General features: G+C 47.8%; 1 protein-coding gene across 1 annotated transcript in view; it reads right to left on the bottom strand.

Moving 5' to 3' along the window:
* The window catches only part of PM20D1 (peptidase M20 domain containing 1), a 202,687-nt gene extending 181,821 nt beyond the window's left edge, over positions 1 to 20,866 (bottom strand). The window contains exons 1-2 of the mRNA XM_078644591.1: positions 20,562 to 20,866; positions 992 to 1,078 (exon numbers count right to left, since the gene is read on the bottom strand). Coding sequence (XP_078500717.1) covers positions 992 to 1,078; positions 20,562 to 20,757 — 283 coding nt within the window. The 5' untranslated portion in view covers positions 20,758 to 20,866. The remainder of the gene's footprint in view (positions 1 to 991; positions 1,079 to 20,561) is intronic.
* Positions 20,867 to 22,892: the final 2,026 nt, after the last annotated feature.

Genomic DNA, 22,892 nt, shown 5'->3' with positions numbered 1-22,892 from the left:
ATACAAATTGATATATAACCTTCGACAGTGATTGAATCTCTATACCATGTCTCTTGAAGACATATTATATCATGCCCTTGTAAAATAAAGTCATTCCAAAATGGGGTGTCTAATTTACTATTTATACCTGCTATATTCCAGGTTATAAAATTCAAACCTGCTCCCGTTACAAATAAGGATTGATGCAGTACGGACGACTCGTGACTGCCTATGGGTATTGTAGTGGTGGTAAGTATGTTATTAAGGATAGATGGGGCATGTGTCTCTAAACATAGGGTTTTTACAGGGTTACTTGGGTGTTGATCTTTCTCCAAGTTTGCGGAGGGATCCGCAACCAGGGCTGAATTATTTATAGTATTGGCTATTAATTCCACAACGGGGTGCATTTATCATGCTGCGCATCTTTCACAATGCTTCACTGAGGATACCTATGTTACCCAAGTCTACGGCTGCAGTCACAATGTGCATTTATCATGCTGCGCATCTTCCACAATGCTTCACTGAGGATACCTATGTTACCCAAGTCTACGGCTGCAGTCAGTTTTCACGAATCAAGCTATGCACCGCCCATGCTGCTTCACGGATGTTACCCACGTTTCCTGCTGCAAAGTCTGCACTTATCAAGCTTTGCAATTCCAACACTGCTTCACTGATGTTACCTACATACATCTCCGGCTACAGTCAAAGTCTGCATTAATAAAGCTATATACCACTCACATCGGTGCAGGTTGTTTGAAACGTACACTGCAACTCTCCAGACACACTGAATATCAGCATTTACCAAGCTATGCACCCCCCACCCCACCCACAGTGGAGGCAGTGTGTGTTCTTAATGTTATGCTCTTGCGCCTGCCCCGTAGCAGTCAGTACACCCTCACCAAACTCTGCATTAACAAGGTTACGTCTCCTCCGCCCATGAAAGTCAGTCTGAACCCTGTAATGCGAAGCCCTTAATAGAAAAGACAGACCAAAGGCCTCCCAGCATTGGTACCTTTTTTGATGTATGTGTTGAACTCCTCCAAGGCAGTCAGGTTCAGTTTGTCTTCTGAGAAGGAGACGGTGGGGATCCTGATGGCCCCTTGGAAAGAGAAACAGACCTGCATGTCAATACTAAACAATCACTTGAAAGTGGCAGCTGATTTGACTGCAAATTAAGCCTGCTCGCATCCCTAGCTCTCAAATTTCCATCCAGGAGTCCTCAAGGGGACAGCTGGATAAAAAAATAGCTACACATTTTTACTTTTACAAATACACTTTTCAGTGAGGAATCTGTCAACCTACCAACTCAGTCAGCATTTTTCAATTGCATGTTTTTTTTTGCTTTAATCAGAGAAGTTCTGATAAACTGAAGCTTCTGTAGTATTTTATATGGCTTTGCAGATTAGAGGAACAGACTTCGTCTGAACTTGCGGCAGTGGTGTGCATCCAGGCTGGAGAACCCACAAGAAAGACACAAAGAGCAGTGAACAGTTTGCACGTATCACAGCCAGCTCTGACAGTGATCAGAAAGTCAAGAGCTTAGCCCTTTCTAAAAGGACCATTAATTTCCTGACACAGCTGTCGAAGTCCTACCCTTCACCCCTGCCATCCACTAAATGGCAGACTCTGGGAGATTAATGAGAAGCCCTCTGTATCAGAAAGGACCTAATCAAATTTCGAAGAGGAAGACCGTCTCCTCTTTCCCTAGTTCAGTGCCTGGGCTCCCTCCCTTCAGTGTCAGGAATGTCAACAATATACTTCCACTGTCTGGGAAAGCAACCTCGCTTCCATCTTGTGTACATGAACAGGCTTGGGATATTCAAAATAGCACAAGTCAAGCACATACGATCTCAGCGCTAGGATTCTGGGCTCACCAGTTCCACCAGGACACGAAAAAATACACACACACACTCTACCAAACATGTCTCACACTCACTGCACATACAAGCAATTGACATGCTCACAGGGGTTCACATACCAGATGAACATTAAACATAGCGGTGAGTAGAACCATAAATGGTGAGTAGAACCATAAACTCTTTGACATAGATAATAAAAAGTGTGGTCACAGTAATGAGTGTTAGAAACTCCGCCATCACATCTTACTTGTCCTACACAAGGCATGGGCAGTAGTCTATGCTCACAATGAAGGAACAATTGGTGCGCCCCTCCAGGTCATGGACAGGTTCTGGATCTTGCATTACCATGCAAAAGCCTAAGGCTATTTAAACTTATTAATGAGTGTGACACCAGGCAGGGCCGGACTGGGAACCAAAACCGGCCCTGGCAAAGTGCTCGGACGGCCCCGCTCCCCCCCCCCCCCGGGAGTTGTGGGTGCCGCCGAGCTCTTTGCCAGGGCCGGTTTTCGGCCGATTTGGTTACAGGGCCGATTTTGCAGCTATGCTGCAAAAACGGCCCTGTAACAAAAACGGCCTCCAGGGGTTCCAAACCGTCCCCCCACCCGTGCGACGCACCGGGGAATTGCCCGGTGCCCGCTATGGCCAGTCCGGGCCTGACACCAGGGCTAAAAAAAAAAAAAGTAAGGATACCAGTTTGACTCGCAGGTCCACACTCTAGGTGCAAGAACCTGCTCATTCACCATGCAGGAAACATTCCTGTTCCAACACATAGTAATCACACTCAATAAATTCAATAAGTGGCAGAATTGCATCTTTTAACATGGCCTGACTGACACAAGGGGCTTATACTAAGAAGTCCCAAAAAGGTACTTTGCGACTAACACGTTGTTTTTCCACACATGGAGCGCCCCGTGAATTGCTGATGGAAAGTTAGGCACCCTAAACAAAATATTAGAAAATGATGTAGTTTGACAAGTATCACTTAATGCAATCTAATTGATTAGATTCAAACAGAAATACAATTTCCTTATTTTTACTTTCAAGAACCTCGTTTTTAGGTCTCGCCTAGGCAGCGCATGGGCGGTCTCTTCGAGACATGCTGTATCAACTGTATAAACTATCAGCATGCCTAGCGCTTTCCATTGGTTGTTTCGTCTACCTTTCAAAATGTACAATCTAGCCATATGTTGAGTTTCGGCACACTACTTTTTCTCTCCGCCCTCTTGCCGCTGCTCCGCTCGCTTGTTTTTTATGGTTTCCTCCTGCCTGCGTCTTTGGCGCTTGTTCAAATTCGGCGCCCTTTGCAGCTCCCAGCTGCTTGTGTCCTTTCCAAGTGTTCAGCTTCTGCACACGTCCCTCCAGCTTGCTTAATCTCCCCGTGGCACCCTCCCTCCCGTCATTTTGAGTGTATTTACAATAAGCGATTCCCATTGCCTCACGTTTTTATTGTTTCCTGTTTGTTAGTATATTTGCAAATGATAAGAGTACACACAAGTTTCCCTTCCGTAGCTGCTAGGTTCTTTTTTGCTTTCCCCCTCCTGCTTCGGGTTAGGAGCACTACATCATCCTCTGAGAACAAAAGCATGGGGTTCCGAAACAAATTTGTATGCTACAGAGTTTACCCGCCTGCTCGCCGTGGCCACAATTACCAGCAGCACCGCCCCTGTAATGTTAATGATTCTGTTGTGCTAATTTGACATAGTTATTGCCTTGATGACGATTCACATGCCTCCGGCTCTGTCACAGCAGTTTTTATGCTACCGTTTTATAAAAGTAGCCACCAGATACAAGCCCAATATAAATGCTATTTGATATAGATGGTATCAGAAAAGATCACTTAATTTATGGTTTCCTGCTTGTTATTATAGTTCCAAGCGATAAGAGTAGAAATGTAGTGTTTCCTTTCCATCGCTGCTTGTTTTTATTTTTTACTCTCCCCCTCCTGCTTTGCTTTAGGAGCTCTCCCCACCCTCCAAGAACAAACGCACAGGGTGTCTAAACAAATGTGTACGTTACTGCGTCTATCGGAGACCTAGCTTAATGGCCCACTCTGCATATTTATGACTAAATAGAGCTGGATGGCGCACAGCTGAATTTGTATTTTTTGAATTTTGAACGTGGTTTTGCTTTTAGAAGGTAAGCAGGTCGGGTGCTCCACCATGTGACGAGTCCGTCCTAGGCACGTCTCTAGTTAATTCTTGGTAATGTGGCACCGTGAGTATAAGGTGTCATCCCTGGATAATGGGCACTCCTTCGGTTCTGGTGAAACAAGACTCCAGTACAATTTAAATTGTTCGTTTATTTCATATCATCATTGTATTTCATGATCATTTTCATGGTGTCAAACGATGTTACAATCATTCATAAGCATATTTAAGTCCGGTTGCTCCAATGCATTTTGGGCTAAGCGTGCCCTTCATCTGGGAGCTTCTACAAACAAAACATAAAGACATAGCTCTAAGGATGTGTTACTATCACGGGGGTGAATAATTAATAACATGCAACAATATGGAGTGTAGTTCATTACACGAGTTGAAGTGAAGGTACGTTTCACGTGCGGGGAAGGAAGGGGGGTTGTGGAGGGTGGGGTGTTGTGGAAGGGAAAGGAAAGTGAGTGGTGGAGAAGGGAAGAGTGACTGGAGTCATGCGGGTGGAGTTCGTTATAGTCAAAGTTTATACGGGTGTAGGGTAATCAAGCATTAAAACCAGTGCGCGCGAGCGGCAATAAGCTTCGGCATTTAGTGGGTAGATGGAACTTACTCGGTGTGTTACTGGCTTCTGCCTCGGTCGTGGGTGTCGGTTTCTGTGCGGGAGCGTCGTTAAAGGAAGTGATGTTATGCGCATGCTCGTGGGGTAAACATAAACAACGGACTGTGAAGTCGGCCATGTTATGACGTGTGTGTAAACGCATCTCAGGAAAACAACGTATGCAGCTAGCAATATTTCATAGCGAGCGGTACATTATAAAAAACATGAAAATTCTAAACGGTCATTGAGACCCATAGCCTTCATGGATTGCATTTTATAAATCCAGGTCATCTCTCTTTGCAACAAGTATTTGCTGTTGTCGATTCCCTCAATTTTCTGGACCGGTTCCAAGATCAAAAACTTCAATTGGGACACGTTGTGTCTATTTTCATTGAAGTGTGTCGCGACGTTTGATTTGGTATTTTTTAGTCTTATATTGGATTTATGCTCGTTAATGCGAGTCTTTATTTTCCTCTCTGTTTTACCAACGTAACATTTCCCACATGGGCACTTGATAAGATATACGACATTAGACGTGTCGCATGTCGCATTTACATGTAACTTCATTGGGGTTCCTTTCATCGGGTGGTTCACCACAGTTCCGGTGATGACAATATTACAGTTACCACAGTTTTTGCATGGTCTAGTGCCTTTTATCGGAGATTTTGTGGAATGCTTTTTTGTGAGAATTTCTTTCAAGTTGGCACTGCGGGTGTGGGCAAATATTGGAGGTTCTTTGAAAGTGGTGCCAAAGTCTGGTTCAATGCTCATGATCGGCCAATGGCGTAAAATGATTCTTTTAAATGATGAGCTCATGTTAGAGAATTTAGACACTAGAACCATCCTATTCTTTTGTTCTTGCGGTGTCCTGCATAATAGTTTTTCTCTGGGTGTTTCAAGAGCTGTTTTTTTGGCATTCTCTATAAGAGACTTGGGATAGCCTCTTGTATGGAATCTTTCACCCATTTCTTGCAACCGGATTTCAGTCTGTGTAGGATTCGATGAAATTCTCTTAACTCTCAGCATTTGAGATAGCGGTAGATGTGTTTTTAAGGACCATTGGTGATGACTGGTAAAATGTAACGCATTGTTACGATCAGTTTTCTTCCGGAAGAGGTCTGTTTCGAAACCGGTGTCTGTGGTTGTGATTTTCACGTCTAGAAAGGTGATCGTGTTTTTATTGATCTCCCAAGTGAATTGGATACGTTCGTTGGCTTGATTCAATGCAGTTAACGCCTGTACCAGAGATTCTTCGGTGTTCCTCCAGATGATAAATATATCATCGATATATCTCGCATACATTTTCATGTTGTTTGTCCAGTTGGGGTCAGCATAAATGTTGGCTTGTTCAAAATATTTCATGTAAATATTCGCGTAGGTCGGCGCGGCACAATTCCCCATAGAGGTGCCAGACAGCTGAAGGTAGTACTCGTCGTTCAGTTGAAAGTAGCTTTGGTACAATGTAAAGATCATGAGTTCCATTAGTAATTGTTGCATACCTGGTTCAAGGGTGCTTTCAAGAATGGACTTTTCAATGGCTTCTATGCCCCCAGCATGGGGGATCGACGTGTAGAGCGATCGGATATCCGCTGTACATAGGATTATGTGTTCATCTTCAGAGATATCAATGCGAGCCAATTTTTTAAGAAAATCTGTTGTGTCTTCTATGTAGCTGTCCATTTGCTTTACTGTGGATTGTAAGTGGCGGTCTATGAATTTCCCCACTGGTTCATGAAGTGAACCCTTAGTGGAGACGATGGGTCTGAATGGTGGGTCTTCTAGACATTTATGGATTTTTGGTATCAGGTAAATGGTCGGACTCTTCGGAAATGGTTTCAATAAGTATTTCTTGGTTCTGTCATCTATGGTGCCGTTTTCGTACGCTTTCTGAACAATGTTAGTCAGAATCTCCTTGAATTGTGTAGTGGGGTTACTCATGAGCCTCATATAGGTCAGTTCATCTTGTATATGTTCTTGTACCTTTCGGTCATACATAGTGGAGTTCATCACTACAAGGGCTCCTCCCTTGTCAGCTTTAATGCATTTGATTCGTTCGTCGTTAGCTAGCTTTCTCAAGGTATCATAGTCCTTCTGGGTGATGTTTTTACGTCCTTTCTTGTTGTAGTTTAACTTGCCAATGTCTTGATTCACTAATTTCTCAAAAAGATCAATACTTTTGTGGCTTATGGGTGCTTCAAATGTACTCGACGGTTTGAGACCCATCAATTGGTCTGTTTTTTTTGGAAGAGGTGGTATTACATGGTCAAAGTAGTGTCGTAATTTTAATTTTCGTGTGAACTTGTAAGTACTAACTTGCAGTTCCAGATGGTTGGTTCTATAAGTGGGTATGAACGAAGTACCTTTAGATAACAAATTAATTTCATGTTTTGTGAGTGTCACATCGGAGATGTTAATGATCAAGTGTTCTTTTTCTTGTTTTCCTTCTTGGAGCTCCGAGTACTGGGGTGTGGGGTTTCTTTCTCCTTTTCTTTTTCGGAGACCCCTCCTGGGTCGCTTCCAGTGTCTTTGCCATCGACTAAAAAAGATACCGCAGTGGAAGATCCTGCCTGTTGGTTTTGAGGTTCAGTTCCTGTTGTTGATTCGCTCTGCATATTCACAATTACCAGCACCACCACCCTAGAAGTGCACTATTACCAATCCCCATTTACTGTGTAATGTTACTGACTGTGTTGTACTCATTTGTCTTGATGCTGATTCACACGTCTCCCATCAATTTCAAATGTTCATGGCTAATGTGCTGTGATGTGCAGGCCACACAGCCCGTCCTCGTCCTATTCTCTTTTCTTCTCATGGCTGCTTATTATTTCAACCCATTGTTTTGTGTCCCTGCTCCTCCATGACCCCCAATGCTCCTGTCTCTGGCTGTCTGTTGACTGCCATTTAGGGAGTAGGATATATAGCCTCAGCAGGCTTTAGCAGCCCATCCCCCCCATGTGTCTCAGCCCGGACTGATGCAGTTTCCAGGAAACACACACACAGTCCATGAGCTAGTGTTGACTCGGTGGGGAGTGTCTCAATGCCTTATCTCAACCTCACCAGAGTATTTCACAAGTCTTTAAAAGTCCATTTACATCCGAAAAGGAAGTGGTTAACAAGGCTTGGTGAATATCTGCAGCACTAGTTCATGCTTTGCAGACGCCCAAGCCTTTTAAAATTAGGATTCTTTTGCTAGACATATTCATGTTATTTATTTACTTTTTGCATGTCGCTGCAGTGCCTAATTCACACCTGCTGTTGCTGCACTGTCGCTTGTATTGGCTTCGTTTGGGTTCGTCCCATTTGTTTTTGCTTGCTTTCCCACCCCCTTCCACACCTCTGCTACTCCCACCCAACTTTAATTACAAACATTCCTCCCTCCTCCCTGTTGCTGCTTGTTGCAGCAGCCACTGTAGTAATAACGTGGGTGACTAACTGGCATGGGTGCAAATTCAGGACGGTGAGTGTAAAAGTTCAGGACAAAGGGTCACAATTCGGGACAAAAATTCAGGACAGGAGGTCAAAATTCAGGACAAAACTTAGGGACAAAAGGTAAGTTTTTTATAGACGCATCAGAGGAGGTCAATCAATACATCAATCAGAGGTTTATAAAGCGCGCTACTCACCCGTGAGGGTCTCAAGGCGCTGATGTCTCAAGGCGCTGAGGGGGTAGTAGGAGGGGGGAGTGCAGCTCCGGTTCAGGAGAAAAGCCAGGTCTTGAGGTTCCTCCTGAAGGTGTGCAGGGTTGGCGAGTGTCTGATGTTGGCTGGTAGCTCGATCCAGGCTTTGGCTGCTACGTAGGAGAAGTCTCTTCCTCCTGCTCTGGTTCTGCGGATGCGTGGGGTCTCTGCTAGGGCGAGGATGGCGGAGAGGAGATTCCTCTTAGGTACGTGGAAGGAGACTCTCTCGGTGAGGTACTTGGGCCTGAGGTCGTGGAGGGACTTATAGGCGTGGGTGAGCAGTTTGAAGGTCACTCTCTTCTCGACGGGGAGCCAGTGGAGGTCTCATAGGTGTCGCACAATAGTATGTAAGTAATTACACAACCACTTAAGTACAAGTCAAAATAAGTTTATATTAGGCTGATACATTTGTGCACTTCACTGTTTTTGGCAGATTTGATCAACTATGCAGGTCTTTTTGTGGTACTTCATACGATCAATCAATCAATCAATCAGTGACATTTATAGAGCGCGCTACATACCCGTAGGGTCTCAAGGCGCTGGGGGGGGGGGGGGGGGGTGCCGCTACTGCTCGAACAGCCAGGTCTTCAGCTTCTTTCTGAAGGAGAGGTGGTCTTGGGTCAGGCGCAGGTCGGACGGGAGGGAGTTCCAGGTCTTGGCGGCCAGGTAGGAGAATGACCTTCCTCCTGTAGTCGCTCTTCGGATGCGGGGGACGGCGGCGAGGGCGTGGTTGGCTGATCGGAGGTGGCGTCTGGGAGCGTAGAAGTTGACTCGGCTGTTGAGGTAGCTCGGGCCTTGGTCGTGCAGGGCTTTGTGTGCGTGGGTGAGGAGGCGGAAGGTGATTCTCTTGTTGACGGGGAGCCAGTGAAGGTCTCTCAGATGTCCGGAGATGTGGCTGGATCGTGGGATGTCGAGGATGAGTCTGGCTGAGGCGTTTTGGATCCGCTGGAGTCTCTTCTGGAGCTTGGCGGTGGTACCGGCGTAGAGGGCGTTACCGTAGTCCAGTCGGCTGGTGACGAGGGCCTGGGTGACGGTCTTCCTGGTCTCTGTGGGGATCCACCAGAAGATCTTCCGTAGCATGCGTAGGATGTTGAAGCACGCCGAGGAGACGGTGTTGACTTGTCTGGTCATGGAGAGGGAGGAGTCCAGGATGAAGCCCAGGTTTCGTGCATGGTCTGTCGGTTTGGGTGCGGTGCCCAGGGCGGGAGGCCACCAGGAGTCGTCCCAGGCGGAGGGTGAGGAGCCCAGGATGAGGACCTCCGTCTTGTCCGAGTTCAGTTTCAGGCGGCTGGTCGTCATCCACTCAGCTACCTCTTTCATCCCTTCGTGCAGGTTGGCTCTGGCGGCGGTGGGGTCGTTGGTCAGGGAGAGGATCAGCTGGGTGTCGTCGGCGTAGGAGATTATGCTGAGGTGGTGTTTGCGTACGATGGCCGCGAGGGGGCTCATGTAGACGTTGAAGAGGGTGGGGCTCACGGATGATCCTTGGGGGACGCCGCAGATGACTTCGGAGGCCTCTGACTTGTACGGTGGTAGGCGGACTCTCTGTGTTCTTCCGTCGAGGAAGGAGATGATCCATTCCAGCGCCTTGTCCTGGATTCCGATGTTGCTGAGGCGCCGAACTAGGGTGCGGTGGCAGACCGTGTCGAAGGCCGCGGAGAGGTCTAGGAGGATGAGGGCCGCTGTTTCTCCATTGTCCATCAGGGCTCGGATGTCATCGGTGGCGGCGATGAGGGCGGTCTCGGTGCTGTGTTTGGCTCGGAAGCCGGACTGTGAGGGGTCGAGGGATCCGTTCGTCTCGAGGAAGGCGGCCATCTGCTTGTTGACGGTCTTCTCGATGACTTTGGCTGGAAACGGGAGGAGCGAGATGGGGCGGTAATTCTTGAGGTCGGTGGGGTCCGCTGTTGGTTTCTTGAGTAGAGCGCTGAGTTCGGCGTGTTTCCAGCTCTCAGGGAAGATGGCGGTGTCGAAGGAGGTGTTGATGATGTCTTGCAGGTGGGGTGCGATGACAGCGTCGGCCCTGTTGAAGACGTGGTGAGGGCAGGGGTCGGTCGGTGATCCGGAGTGGATGGAGTTCATCGTGTGGATGGTGTCTTCGGTGCTGATCGGGGTCCAGGCGTGGAGGGTGGTGGTGGGGGGGGGTGGTTGGTCGGTCATGGTGTGCGTTGGTTGGTTGTTGAAACTGCTGTGTATGTCCGCGATCTTGTTGTGGAAGTATGAGGCGAGGGAGTTGCAGAGTTCTTGCGAAGGGGTGATGTCGTTGTTTCCTGCGCTGGGGTTGGAAAGCTCTTTCACGATGTTGAAGAGTTCCTTGCAGTTGTGTGCGTTGTTGTCCAACCGGTCCTTGAATGCTGTTTTCTTGGCGGCGCGGTTCAGCTGGTGGTGTTTCCGGGTGGCAAGTTTGTAGGAGGTCCTGTTGTCCGGTATCGGTTCCCTTTTCCAGACTTTCTCGAGGGCTCGGCAGTTCTTCTTGGAGCTCTTGAGTTCGTCGGTGAACCATGGGGCCTTCTTGCTGCCGGGTCTGCTAGGCGGGGTCCTCAGCGGGGCGAGTTCGTCCGCGCAGTTGCTGATCCACTTCGTGAGGTTGTCGGCGGCCTGGCTGGGGTTCGCTGAGCTGGCAGGAGGGTGCTGGCTCAGGGAGGTGGCGAGCTGGTCTGTTGTGATCTTGTTCCAGCTTCTGCGGGCGGCCTGTTGCTGGTGATGGTGGGACGTTGTTCTCTTGAAGGTGAAGTGGACGCAGCTGTGGTCCGTCCATTGAAGCTCTGTGGCGTGGCTGAAGTCGATGTCTGTGCTGGATGAGAAGACGGCGTCGAGTGTGTGTCCGGCGAGGTGGGTGGGGGTGGACACCAGTTGCTTGAGTCCCAGGTTGGCGAGGTTGTCGAGCAGGGTGCTGGTGTTGTGGTCGTTGTTGTTCTCCAGATGGAAGTTGAGGTCTCCCAGGAGGATGTAGTCGGCGGAGGGGAGGGCATGCGGGCTGATAAAGTCGGCGATGTCCTCGCTGAATTGCGTGCGTGGTCCAGGGGGTCGGTAGATCAGGGTGCCTCTGAGGGTGGTGTTCGGGTTGGTGTGGATCTGGAAATGTAGGTGTTCGGCGCTGGTCAGGGTGTTGTCGGTGCTGGTCGTGAGACGGATGGTGCTCCTGTGGATGATGGCGATGCCTCCTCCCATCTGGTTGGCGTTTCGGTCCCTCCGGACGATCTTGTAGCCCTCTGGGATGGCGATGGCGATGTCGGGAGCTGAAGAGGCGTTCATCCAGGTCTCCGTGAGGAAGGCAACGTCTGGAGCTGTGGTGTCGAGGAGGTTCCAGAGTTCGATGGCGTGTCTGTGGACGGAGCGGGTGTTGAGCAGGATGCACTTGAGGTGGGTGCTGCTGGTGTTCGGCTTGGCGGGTGCTGGTGCGCGGCAGGTCCGGATGCAGGTGAACTTGCAGGCGTGGCAGCTGAAGGGTCCGTGGGTGCGTCTTGGAGTGGCTTGGTGGCATTCTGAGAGTCGGCCGGTGTTGAGAGCGAGGAGGGTGGCGGCAGAGTACGTCAGGCGGGTAGGTCGGGGTCTTCGAGGTCGAGGTCCAGGGGTCCTGGCCCTGGGCGCGGTCCAGGCGCGGACGGGCGCAGACGGGCTTACCTTTGGCGCGCCTTCGGCACACAATCGGCGCGCCCGCTGCGCGTCAACGCTGCGCGTTCGCACGGTCGCCATTTAAGGCGAAGTGCGCGGGTGGGCGGGGCAGCTGGGAGGCGGGAGCGGGGAGGGTTACAGAAGACAAAGGGGCGGGGACAAGCGGCGGTGGCGGGAAGGGAGGGCGGGGGGCGACGAGGTAGGCGGACAACAAGGAAGGAGAGCACACGGAGAATACAATAAAACAGGCACAAAATAAGGCACAAAATAAGCGTAAAACAGGGGAAAAAGAAGGTTAAACTAAGCAAGCACAATATACCGTCAAAACAAGGCAAAAGACACTCGCAGCGGCGGCAGCCGGCAAACGAGGCAGCAGCGAGGCAGAGGGCAGGCAGGGGGCACACACAGCAGCTGGTGGCCGTGCGGCGCGGGGGTGTCCCACAAGTGGGTCACACTCACCTGCGTCGCACGGTCGCCATTTAAGGCCAAGTGCGCGGGTGGGCGGGGCAGCTGGGAGGCGGGAGCGGGGAGGGTTACAGAAGACAAAAGGGGCGGGGACAAGCGGCGGTGGCGGGAAGGGAGGGCGGGGGGCGACGAGGTAGGCGGACAACAAGGAAGGAGAGCACACGGAGAATACAATAAAACAGGCACAAAATAAGGCACAAAATAAGCGTAAAACAGGGGAAAAAGAAGGTTAAACTAAGCAAGCACAATATACCGTCAAAACAAGGCAAAAGACACTCGCAGCGGCGGCAGCCGGCAAACGAGGCAGCAGCGAGGCAGAGGGCAGGCAGGGGGCACACACAGCAGCTGGTGGCCGTGCGGCGCGGGGGTGTCCCACAAGATAATAATCTATTTATATGGTTACTGCACTTGGTTGTCCAGTCTGATATTTTGTTTAAAATTCATGGTCCTGAGCAGGCATGTTAGGTGAGAGAAATGGTCATGAAGAGCTGCTCGGATAGACATTGTGAGATGTAAAATGGCACGCATAGGATGCAGCTAATTGGAACCTGCAGTGCAGTCCTCCAAGTGACCAGCTTTATGCGTCAGACCGCTTCAAGCATTCCAATTCTGTTTAGCTGGTGATGACTGGTACAGGGGCTAGTATAGTATTAAGTGATGAATAAGACCCATAGCGGAAAGGTCTTGTATCAGGGTAAGAGCATTAAGCAGGAAAAGGGAGTTATTAACCAGACTGCATTAGCCACAATTGGCTGACACTGCTGAGTGTAATGGTATTATTGTGGGTTAGATAGGAGTTAACATTGCTATATCATGTCCTGGCCAGTGTTCCCAATAACGTGCGCGCCTGCGTGCACACGTCTGATCCCCCGTGCGCGCAGTGCTGCGTGTGGAACGCGTATCCACAGCCCATCTCACGCTTTTAGAATAGGAGCGGCGCAAATCCAGCTTGGGGTGGCTCCTGCACTTGCTGCTGTTTTTCCTTGTTAATGGAGCGCAGCTGGGGGCGGTTTGTGGACCATTGTGAAAATATTCCTGTTAATTGCAGCACCGTCGTGCACTGCAATTAACATAAATATTTTCCCAATGGACCACAATCAGCCCTCAGCCGCGCTCCTTTAAGAGAAGAAATGCAGAAAGTCCAAAAGCATGACGTGTGCTCTCAACTGCTGAAAGCCTTTGGTGTAACTTCAATGGACTTTTTATAAATCATTTCAGAACTGAGGCATTTTCAATAAATTCAACAAAGCTGTAGTTGTTGCTTATTTATCCTATGCAACAACCATTGAAAAAGTCAATAGTCCTGGATTGTTGTAGATATAATTTTAATTATTGTAATTTATATCTGGATGCAATGACAGAGGCAGCACAATAACGGTCGGGCGGCACACTATGCTATGCACAGATTTTCAGCTTGCGTGTTTTTACTCCACGCTCTTAATTACATCAGAAACGCCCCTTTGAGAGACCCCCAAGTTTTTTCATCCCACTTAAAGCCCTGAGCAAGCATAAAAGTACCACGTGTGCTTTCAGAATCACTAACATATATTAGTGACTTGGAATGCACACATGGTGGACTTCTATGCACATTCCCCCCAGCCTATCCAAGAAACCATCTTCAGAGCGGATAAGTGAACTCATGATTATCAGTTTTAAAGAGTGGAGTAACCCCCGCCTGGGTAGAGCCAGTTCTGTTCTGCAGAGAGTCTTGCCCTGATGACCTTGAATAATTCTTAAACAGATTATTGCAAATAGCTTTCTCCTTTCATTTATTTTTAATCTGGGTAATGTGTGAGATTATTAACTATAAACACATTTAGAATTTGAACCAGTGTGTCTGTGCACGGTTTGTGATCTGCCCAAAGAGGACACGAGAAAGTTGAAACTGGATCATAAATTAAAAGCTGATCCGCACAGAGGCCCCCACAATACGTTTGGCAGAGGGCGTTCAAAGTCCTTAAAATGTCCCTGAACCGCCACTGTGTAGTTAGTTAGTAAAGAAGAGGTTAACTGGCACAGTGGAATGAGGCCGGTTGCCCTGTTTTCTTAATATATATATTAGTGTAGCTTTGTCGTGGTTGCAGATGCTCTGAACTGCCTCATTTCAAACATGACACAACCATTGTACGCCAGTCACCAATACGAAGGCCACCCACCCCCCCTGGCTGGACCGGCCTTTGCAGGCATCACACGTTTGCAAGGAAGGCTGGGGATCAGTTTTGGAGTAGTGGGGGCCAGTTGTGTTACTGGGGGCAGTTTTGCAGCAATGCTGCAATATGGGGCCTCAGTAACAAAAAGCACCAGTGCTGGGGACTGGGTTTAAGCAGTGTGCTTGACACTTAGCTCCCCCATCCCATCTCTGGTGGGTGTGAGCCAGTGCGGCAAAATTGCCAGCGCTACTTTCGGTTCCCAGTCCGGCCCTGCCTGCCCAGTCAAACAGGCCTCCTCGGTTCCAGTACCTAGGTCATTTATCAGCACAATCAAGCAGGAACTCCAGTGTCAGAACCCCTGTTGCTGCACCCACACACGCGGTAGGGTGTTTGTGCAGCTCCCAGAGACCTCACACTGCCGCACACAGAGGAAAGAGGAAAAAAATTAGAGGGAACATTGTTATTATTATTATTATTATGTTTCTTATATAGCGCCTGAATCGACCCCCGAAGGGGTATCTCCGCGCTTGCCTTGGGAACCCGTCCTGGCTTTTCCCTGTGAGATAGCCCCTACAGGGCATCCCCAAGGTGAAAGCCAGGCATCCCGCCGCGGGGGGCCGTTGTGGAGATTAAGCAAGCTTAATGCCCAGAGTTGCAGAGTGTGAACCCATGATTAGGTCAGGCACCGAAGCGAGAATTATCGAGTCCATGAACATTTGAGCTCAAGACCCTGCCGCGTCGGGAATTGAACCCTGGTCCCGGGTCTGACCTCTGCTTCAGGGTCTGCCTGCTCTAACCAGTGAGCCACACTTCTCCACTTTGGTCCTGACTAGCCATATATCATCCCTCCCTATTTTAGCTGTATATTGGAAATAGTATACTGATTGGGCAGTTTTATTCCTGTGAGCTTTAAACTGCAGATACTCATTGATGCACAGAAGTGTGCTACAGACTAGAACCTGTATACGCTGTTGAGGCATTATTGTAGGACAGAAGGAGGCACTGTCTTTTACATACAAAACATTTTCTATTGAAAGGGAAGCAAAATGCCATCATGCAATTTCACTGATAAATCTATATAGCACACATATACTAATGTGTGGAAATGTGGTTTCAGCAAATATGTATTGTGTGAAGCTGCCCTGGTATATCATGTCCAGTAATGTAAGTGGGCACCTTACACCAGTCCAGACAACCCTTATGGTGATTTAAGAGGTCTCTGACAACCTTAGAAAGCTAACCAAGTAGTAGCTGTGGAGAGCAGCCTTCAGGCTTAGTCTTGAAGGAGTGTAAAGCAGCTTGTTTTACCAGAATGCAATCTTATAGTATTGATTAAATTAAATGAACCACACAAAATATTTATAAAAATGTATTATATAACACTCTCCAGTACGTTACAAGATCTCCTACATGGAGATAGACACAAAGCGCACACTACTTTAGCAAAGAAATTACAGTAAATAGCACTAATACACAGTGGGCCCCAGGGGGGAACCAAACCATTTACTAAGAAAGTGGTATAAGAACCACGACTCGAGTCAAGACAATGTCGAGAGTTCATAGAATTGCTGTGGACCTACAGAACCACCCATGGTAAGTAGATAGGGACCCCACGGAAAGTGTGTGCAGTGTGAGAACGCGACTGCGTGCTGCGTACAAGTCTACGTGTAAGGCGCTGTTGGAATTTTAAAGAATAGGGACCCTTCCCAGTGGACCCTGATGAAGCCCCATGGAAGATAGAAGGTTGAGGAGCCAACCCACCCGTGGATACTGTGGTACCCAAGTTACCTATCCCAGGAAAGCTAGGTGCATAGGTGTGAAGTGGCGTCAAAACCGCAGGAAAGTACCGCTCCTGCAAGAGGAGAAAGTGTACGGAGGAATCCAAACTTGGATTCTTGAAGAGGAGTACCTGAAAGCAGAGGGGACAGAGTCTATGTCACTCGGGAGTGACCAAGAGTCCTGGAAGATGAATGTCCTCCAATGTCGGGTGCTTCAGGAAAGATGGTGACCTTGACTCTGCAGCTGCGAGGACCAGGCTACGCTGAGGATGACCAGGACTCGGAAATGAGCTGTACCACGGTGGATTTCGAGTTCTGAGGGGGTCGGTGTCCGGCGGGAGCACGAACAAGTCTTGGCAAATGGAACCCACGCAGGAAGTTTAGGTGCACAGGTCCAGGAGACTCACTTCAAGCAGAGGAGTCAGGGCAGGTCACGAGCAATCATGGGAGCCTAAGGAAAACAAAGGTGACCCTCAAATGGACCCACAGGCCGAAGGCACAGGAGTCGCGAGAGGACCTCAAGCAGCTCACCAAAAGATGCTGCCCAAGATGCACACGATGCAGTGGGGTTGAAGATTCTAGTCACTGCAGGTGCTTGAGGTTAGGTCTACTTGGAACCCGAAGATCTTCTTGCAAAGATGTCAACAAGCCTTTGCAACTGCAAAGGGGACGTGGTCCCCAGGGATTCGGTTATTGCAACTACCACAAGGACTACTGTCCTCAAACTTGGTAAGAGGGTAGAGTAGGCCTCGGGAGTTGAGGAAAACGATCACCTGTGTTGTAGAGCTCACGGGGTACGGAGGAGCTCAGGATCTGCAGACCAGTTGTCTTTGTTGAGGTGCAGGGGAGTGACTCCTACACTCCAAGGGAGATTACTTTGGTGGTCCTTGATGCTTCACAGGCCTTGTAAGGTTTCTGTGTGATGCACAGAAGATGCAGCAGACTGGAAAAGAGACAAAGTTAGGCCCAAACAAAGTCCAGCGAAGTCCAGAGTGCCCAGACGGCAGAAGTGTAGTGGCTTCAGTACTGAATCTTATCCCACAACGAATCTAGGGACCTACACCCAGGTAATCCCTTAAGTCCCTTAAGGAAAGGGTTGGGCAGATTCAGGGGACCCTCCCATGGGAGACCAAACTTGCCCATCATGCAGACTTTCAGACGCTGGCAAGCGCACCCACCCAGCCCTAATACACAAAATTCTGTCTGGGAGGTGGTCACACCTCCCTGTGACAGGATGCCTATTGTTCTGCCTTCCCCTGCTCACGCTTGGCTCAGCAGCAGGAGGGCAGAAATGTGTATCTGGTCAGCAGTAACCATTTTGTGCTGTCCGGGACTTACGGAGGGCTCTTCCGGTGCTTGGAATCATACCTCCCACCCCATTTACGCTGTAGGGCTACAATTCCGACATGTTTTATACCAAACAGGATATGATTCATTGCAGCCATTTTTTAGATGGTTATCTCGCGATTAAGCGGTGCCCCTCTATATAGTATATGGCTGCTTTACTGACAACTCGGTAGAATGGACTTCGTAGGCTGCAGGGGTGTCCTGCTCATGCAGGGGACCCTCTCACTTATAACCAAGCACCCTGCCTTCAGGATTGTAAAGGCCTCCTATAGGGGTGACATAGGTATTATGTGCTGTGACCCTTAAATATAATAAACCTATATATTTAGTAAGGGGTGCATGCACCAACTTACACAGGCTGCAATGGCATGCCTGCTGTTCCATCTTGAATGGTCTCTCATGGGTGGCATAATATATGCCGCAGCCCATGGGAGACCTCTGGGATACCAATGTCCTGGGTGCATGGGTAAAATAATACTAGGGACTGACAAGGGTATACCAGTATCCAATCTGGGATGTACCCAAGTACTGAACACAACAATTTAGGGAGAAAGCAGATCGACTGGGGTCCCGATTAGCAGGAACCCAGTCAGACTAGTCAAAACACAGCTTAGTACCAGGCACAACGTGGGAGTACCCATGCAGAAGGATCCTACCTTCCTACATGTATCATTTGAACATCACCAAGTAAGGTGTCTTGATTGCTTTGATCCTATTAAAACTATGTTTCCAGCACACTTCTGAATTACAAACATTGTGGTTTCCTAACAGCTGATATGTTTTGAAACATTTTCGCAATTTATTTACATATATTTAAAAGTTATGTGTTACAAACAAACTGACAGCTCACAGGCTTTGTTTTCGCACCCCCAAGAAAATTCGGGAAAACATGGTGCATTCTACAACCCATTTGCCATTATATATCAATTGTATTGGCTTCTAAAGCATAGTAAATAATTACTTTACTGTGCACCAGGATATGACAATCTTCGACGGGGCTCTTTAACGATTCCCACACTATCACTTATCCATCCACCCATTCACTCACCCCTCATCGACCCTTTTACTCATCGATCCATCCTTTCACTCATCCATCCTTTTACACATCTATCCATCCTTTTACCCATCCATCTACCCTTCCACCCATACACCCATCTATTAACATTTTCTCTCATCCATTCTCCCACTCACTCATTAATCCATCCTTTCTCTCATTATCCATCCATTCACTAATCCATCCACCCATCCCTTCACTTACTTAACCACCTTTTCACATTAATTATGAGCTGAGCCTTTGTCTGCAGAATTACAGACAGAAGAGACCCATAAAGAACTCCACCCTCGCTGCAGTTCCTAAAGCAAGGGGTGGGGAAAGGGGGGTTCACTATGCCCCTGCACATAGGCAATCTGAAAAAGTGGAAGCAATGAGTCATGCATGATACAGTACCAGGGCGAGATGCAACTGTGTCATGGTGTTCTTTCCAGAGCTTTAAGTGGGATGAAAAAACTGGGGGATAGGGGGGATTCTCTCCAAAAGGGTTGTTCGATGTAATTAAGGGCATGGCTTAAAACACATAAGCTAAAAATCTGTGCTTAGCATAGTGGGCCATCTGACTGGTATTTTGCTGCTTCTATCATTGCAAACAGATATATAATACAAGTAATGTTACACCTACAACATGCCAGCACTATTGGGTTTGTGAATGGTCGTTAGTTGCATAAAATAAAAAAGCAGCAACCATGGCTTTGTTAAATATAAAATTGAAAATGCATATGTTCTAAAATGAAGAGACTGTGAAAGACTATAACCTCTTCTTTTTAACTTGATTAGCTGCCTTATTTTCATGAACTGGATTCTCACGTAGAAGCATTGCCGTTTTTGTACATTTCGTCCATCTGACAGAATGCCCTGCCCTAGACCGAGGCTAGAGAAGGCCACCACATGCTGTAACAGTCCAAACTGGCCCATTGGCATTCTGTATGTGACAATCAGCCACATACAGAATGACAATGGGCGAGGTGGGGCTGCTCTTGTGCTCAGAGGATGAGTAGGAGGCAGGCCCATCAGGGAGCGGAGGCTTCTTGCAGGGGAGCAGTGCTGCTCCCTGCAATGCCCAAAATTACGCAGGAAAGGCATCCGTAAAAGGGATCCTCACGGACAACAGACGTGAGGTCCAAATTACAGATAGTCTCTGAAATTTACGGGCGGTTGTTCACTCTAGTAATCACTGAAACAACATCGGGAGGATAAAATGCATTTTCAGGCACTCTTTCACACAAATATGTGTAGTAGGCAGACCAACCCATTAGTTGTTTCAACCTTTAATGAAAGAACATTTTAAAGATGAAAGCATCAAGCGGAAAATAATAGAAGGCATCTTTTTGTGAGGAACCGAGGAAGAGTGGAGTGGAGAGCGAGTGGGTCAAGTCTCTTAACACAAGCATCTTCCTCCAGCACAGGCAGCAACTTTATGTTGTGCTTGTTGTACATAGCCTTGGCACGTCACCAGTGGCACGTTAAGTAACAGTAGATGCTGTAGCACCCAGGAAAATGTGATGCATGGCTACGGTTCCCAAAGGCGAGACTTATTGGCTATGCCAATGCTTTATTTATCATGTGACCTGTTGGACAGAATTGCATAACGGGTCTTTCGATGGCTTGCGAGTACTCGGCCATCTGGGATGAGCAAAACCCTGGCAGCGTTCAGTCTGAATCTCCATACGAATGCTGTAGTTTGATAACACTGAAGCTTGGAAGGAACGATAATCCACTATAGAGCAGACCGAGCACTGAAAGATTGTCTGAGAAAAACGAATCAAATACTTACAGTAGGAAAGTTTAATTTCCAACATTTGTTTACAATATATTCAAGACGAAATCAAGTATACAATTAACTACTCATACCATGGAGTCCCTCTTTTAAATTTCCTCAGTGCTCCCGCACTCACCCTTGAGGTTTTCCTTCCAGATTCTCTTCTCATCAGTGCCCGGTTGCAAAGGTAGTTGCTTCCTGGGGCCCCAGGCAGGGCCTGCCGTGGGGCCCTGGGACCTATACGTTCGGAGCAGAAAGACAACCAGCAGCAACCCCAGTGCGCCGAGGGGCAGCGCCAGGAGGGCAGGGGAGCAGCGTGGGCAGCGGGGCATGTTGACCTGAGAGCAGACAGGTCAAGAAACAGACAGGTTGGAATGACACATGCAAACAGTAAGGGCACAGCAACCCCAGCAGATCACACGGAGACCACGCCCACTCACCATGTTATCACAGAGAGCAGCCACTCCCAGGCGATTACAGCAACATTTCTATTAGCGGAGACCACGCCCCCTCGATCTTAGTCTCCGCCTCAAGTCAGCTGCGTGCCCACGCCGTGCATCTGAAATGATCTACTCCTGGCCAATCGCAATCCGAGAGGCGACAGCCAGTCACTGAGCCGATAGGAATTCCCATAAAGAACTAGACTGCTAACTTCACTTTCAAAACTTTTTTTTTACCAGAGTTGGACCAGCCGTAGTGCGTACGAGGCTGATCGAACCAGTTTAATTAATGGTTCGCTTTCCTTACGCAGCATTCTAAATTTGTTGTATAATCTAACTCCATCGGGGTAGCTAATGTTTGGGTGCATATATCTGTAAATCTTCACGCTCCTTCCTTATCTTTTCAAATAGAATTAATTTGATCCTTTTACTCGAAAGCAAGTCTGCTGCATACAAAAACAGACATGTGCCAGAGAAACAATAACAATTCCCCAAAACACTTCAATGTTTCGCTATCAGTCTATAGCTACAGGACTTCAGAAAATCATATATAAACACATTTTGAGCGCAGGCGGCCTACAATTCCAGACTTTCATAAAAGTGTGCTTACCTATGAACCTTGGCTCAAACATTCTAGTAATTATGAAGTGTACGAGGACTCCTGAAGCGTGGAGACACCATATTAGAACTAGTTATTCATTGCTCGTAGCGCTCACTGCTTTATTTCCACCTTTAACTTTTAATGGAAAACACTAAGCCTGACCCTAGAAGCACATTCCTTTAGATAGTTCTGATACTAGCCAGTAGCTCAAGGAGAAACTTAAAAAAACCTACATCACTGCTCAAAGAGAAAAAAAAAGGAAAGCAGCAGATGTCTACATGGCGGTGAAAGGCGCCACATTTTTCCAGTCCAGGACTTAATAAAGAAAGATAAAATTATAACTAACAAATGCTCTGCTCTCTCTTTTAGTTCTGCAGTTCGACTCAGCTGCTCTGTGTAACAGGAAGAGCATGCCTACCAGCTGAAACAAAGGCATAGACCAGCCGCGGTCCATGCTTGTAACAGCGGTGGGGTGGTGACGCTGGGTATGGGGAGGGATCGAGGGAGGAAGCAAAGGGAAATTTAAATAAATAATACATTTTCCCTCTGGATCATTCTAAGAAATCCGCCCTTACCTGGCCTCATCGCCACACTGCTGTTACCTGCACGGACTGCGGCTGGCATGGGAAACAGCTTTTACAACGCAGTCATTACATCGCGATGCCTTTACATCATAAGTCATTAGATCGACTTGCTTTAGATGGCGTTCCAACCTAAGGAATAATATAATTTACTATTCCAACACCTTCCCTACTGTTGCGCAGGCTGGAGTTGGAACAGTGAATTAAGTCCAGTGCGCCCCCTATAGCAAGTCGATCTAATGACTTGCGTTGTAAAGGTATCGCGTTCTGACAACACGGTCGTTGTAACAACTGCGTTGTAAAGGAACGTAATGTAATAGCATGCGTTGTAACATGCTATATTCGACTGCATAGATGAAGGACTAGTGAAACAGATGCCTGCCTTAGCTGCTATTATCAGATAGCAAATACAGCAGCCATTTTCAGTTTCAAAGTAAAGTCCATTGCATTGTTCGGTAGAGCTTTTACTCATACTCAATGTGTGCCATGCAACAAGTTTTGTTTTTGATTTGATGCCGGTTCTCGGTGCACAGGGGTTAAACTGTGGAAGTCACCTACTTATAATTTTACCATATATGTATTGGGCCCATGGAAATTCAATTCACTGTATTTATTAATCGGGTAACCTTGCACTCTACTACCAGTAACCCTGTTCCTTCCTATTGTATTTTCTAATGTACCCGACTTACCATTCCACTGCTACGGGTACCTAACGGACACAATGGATCAGGGAGCTAGCTGTAAAAGAAAGGCAGACACCAAAATACTCTATTTACTCTATTTGCACTCATATAATAACCACAAACTCGGAAAGTTTTGAAACATTTATCTAAAATTCATCAGTT

The sequence above is a fragment of the Lissotriton helveticus genome, chromosome 5_1, assembly GCF_964261635.1.
Source record: "Lissotriton helveticus chromosome 5_1, aLisHel1.1, whole genome shotgun sequence".
Taxonomy (NCBI): Eukaryota; Metazoa; Chordata; class Amphibia; order Caudata; family Salamandridae; genus Lissotriton; species Lissotriton helveticus.
This window is presented reverse-complemented; position numbering and strand designations above follow the sequence as displayed.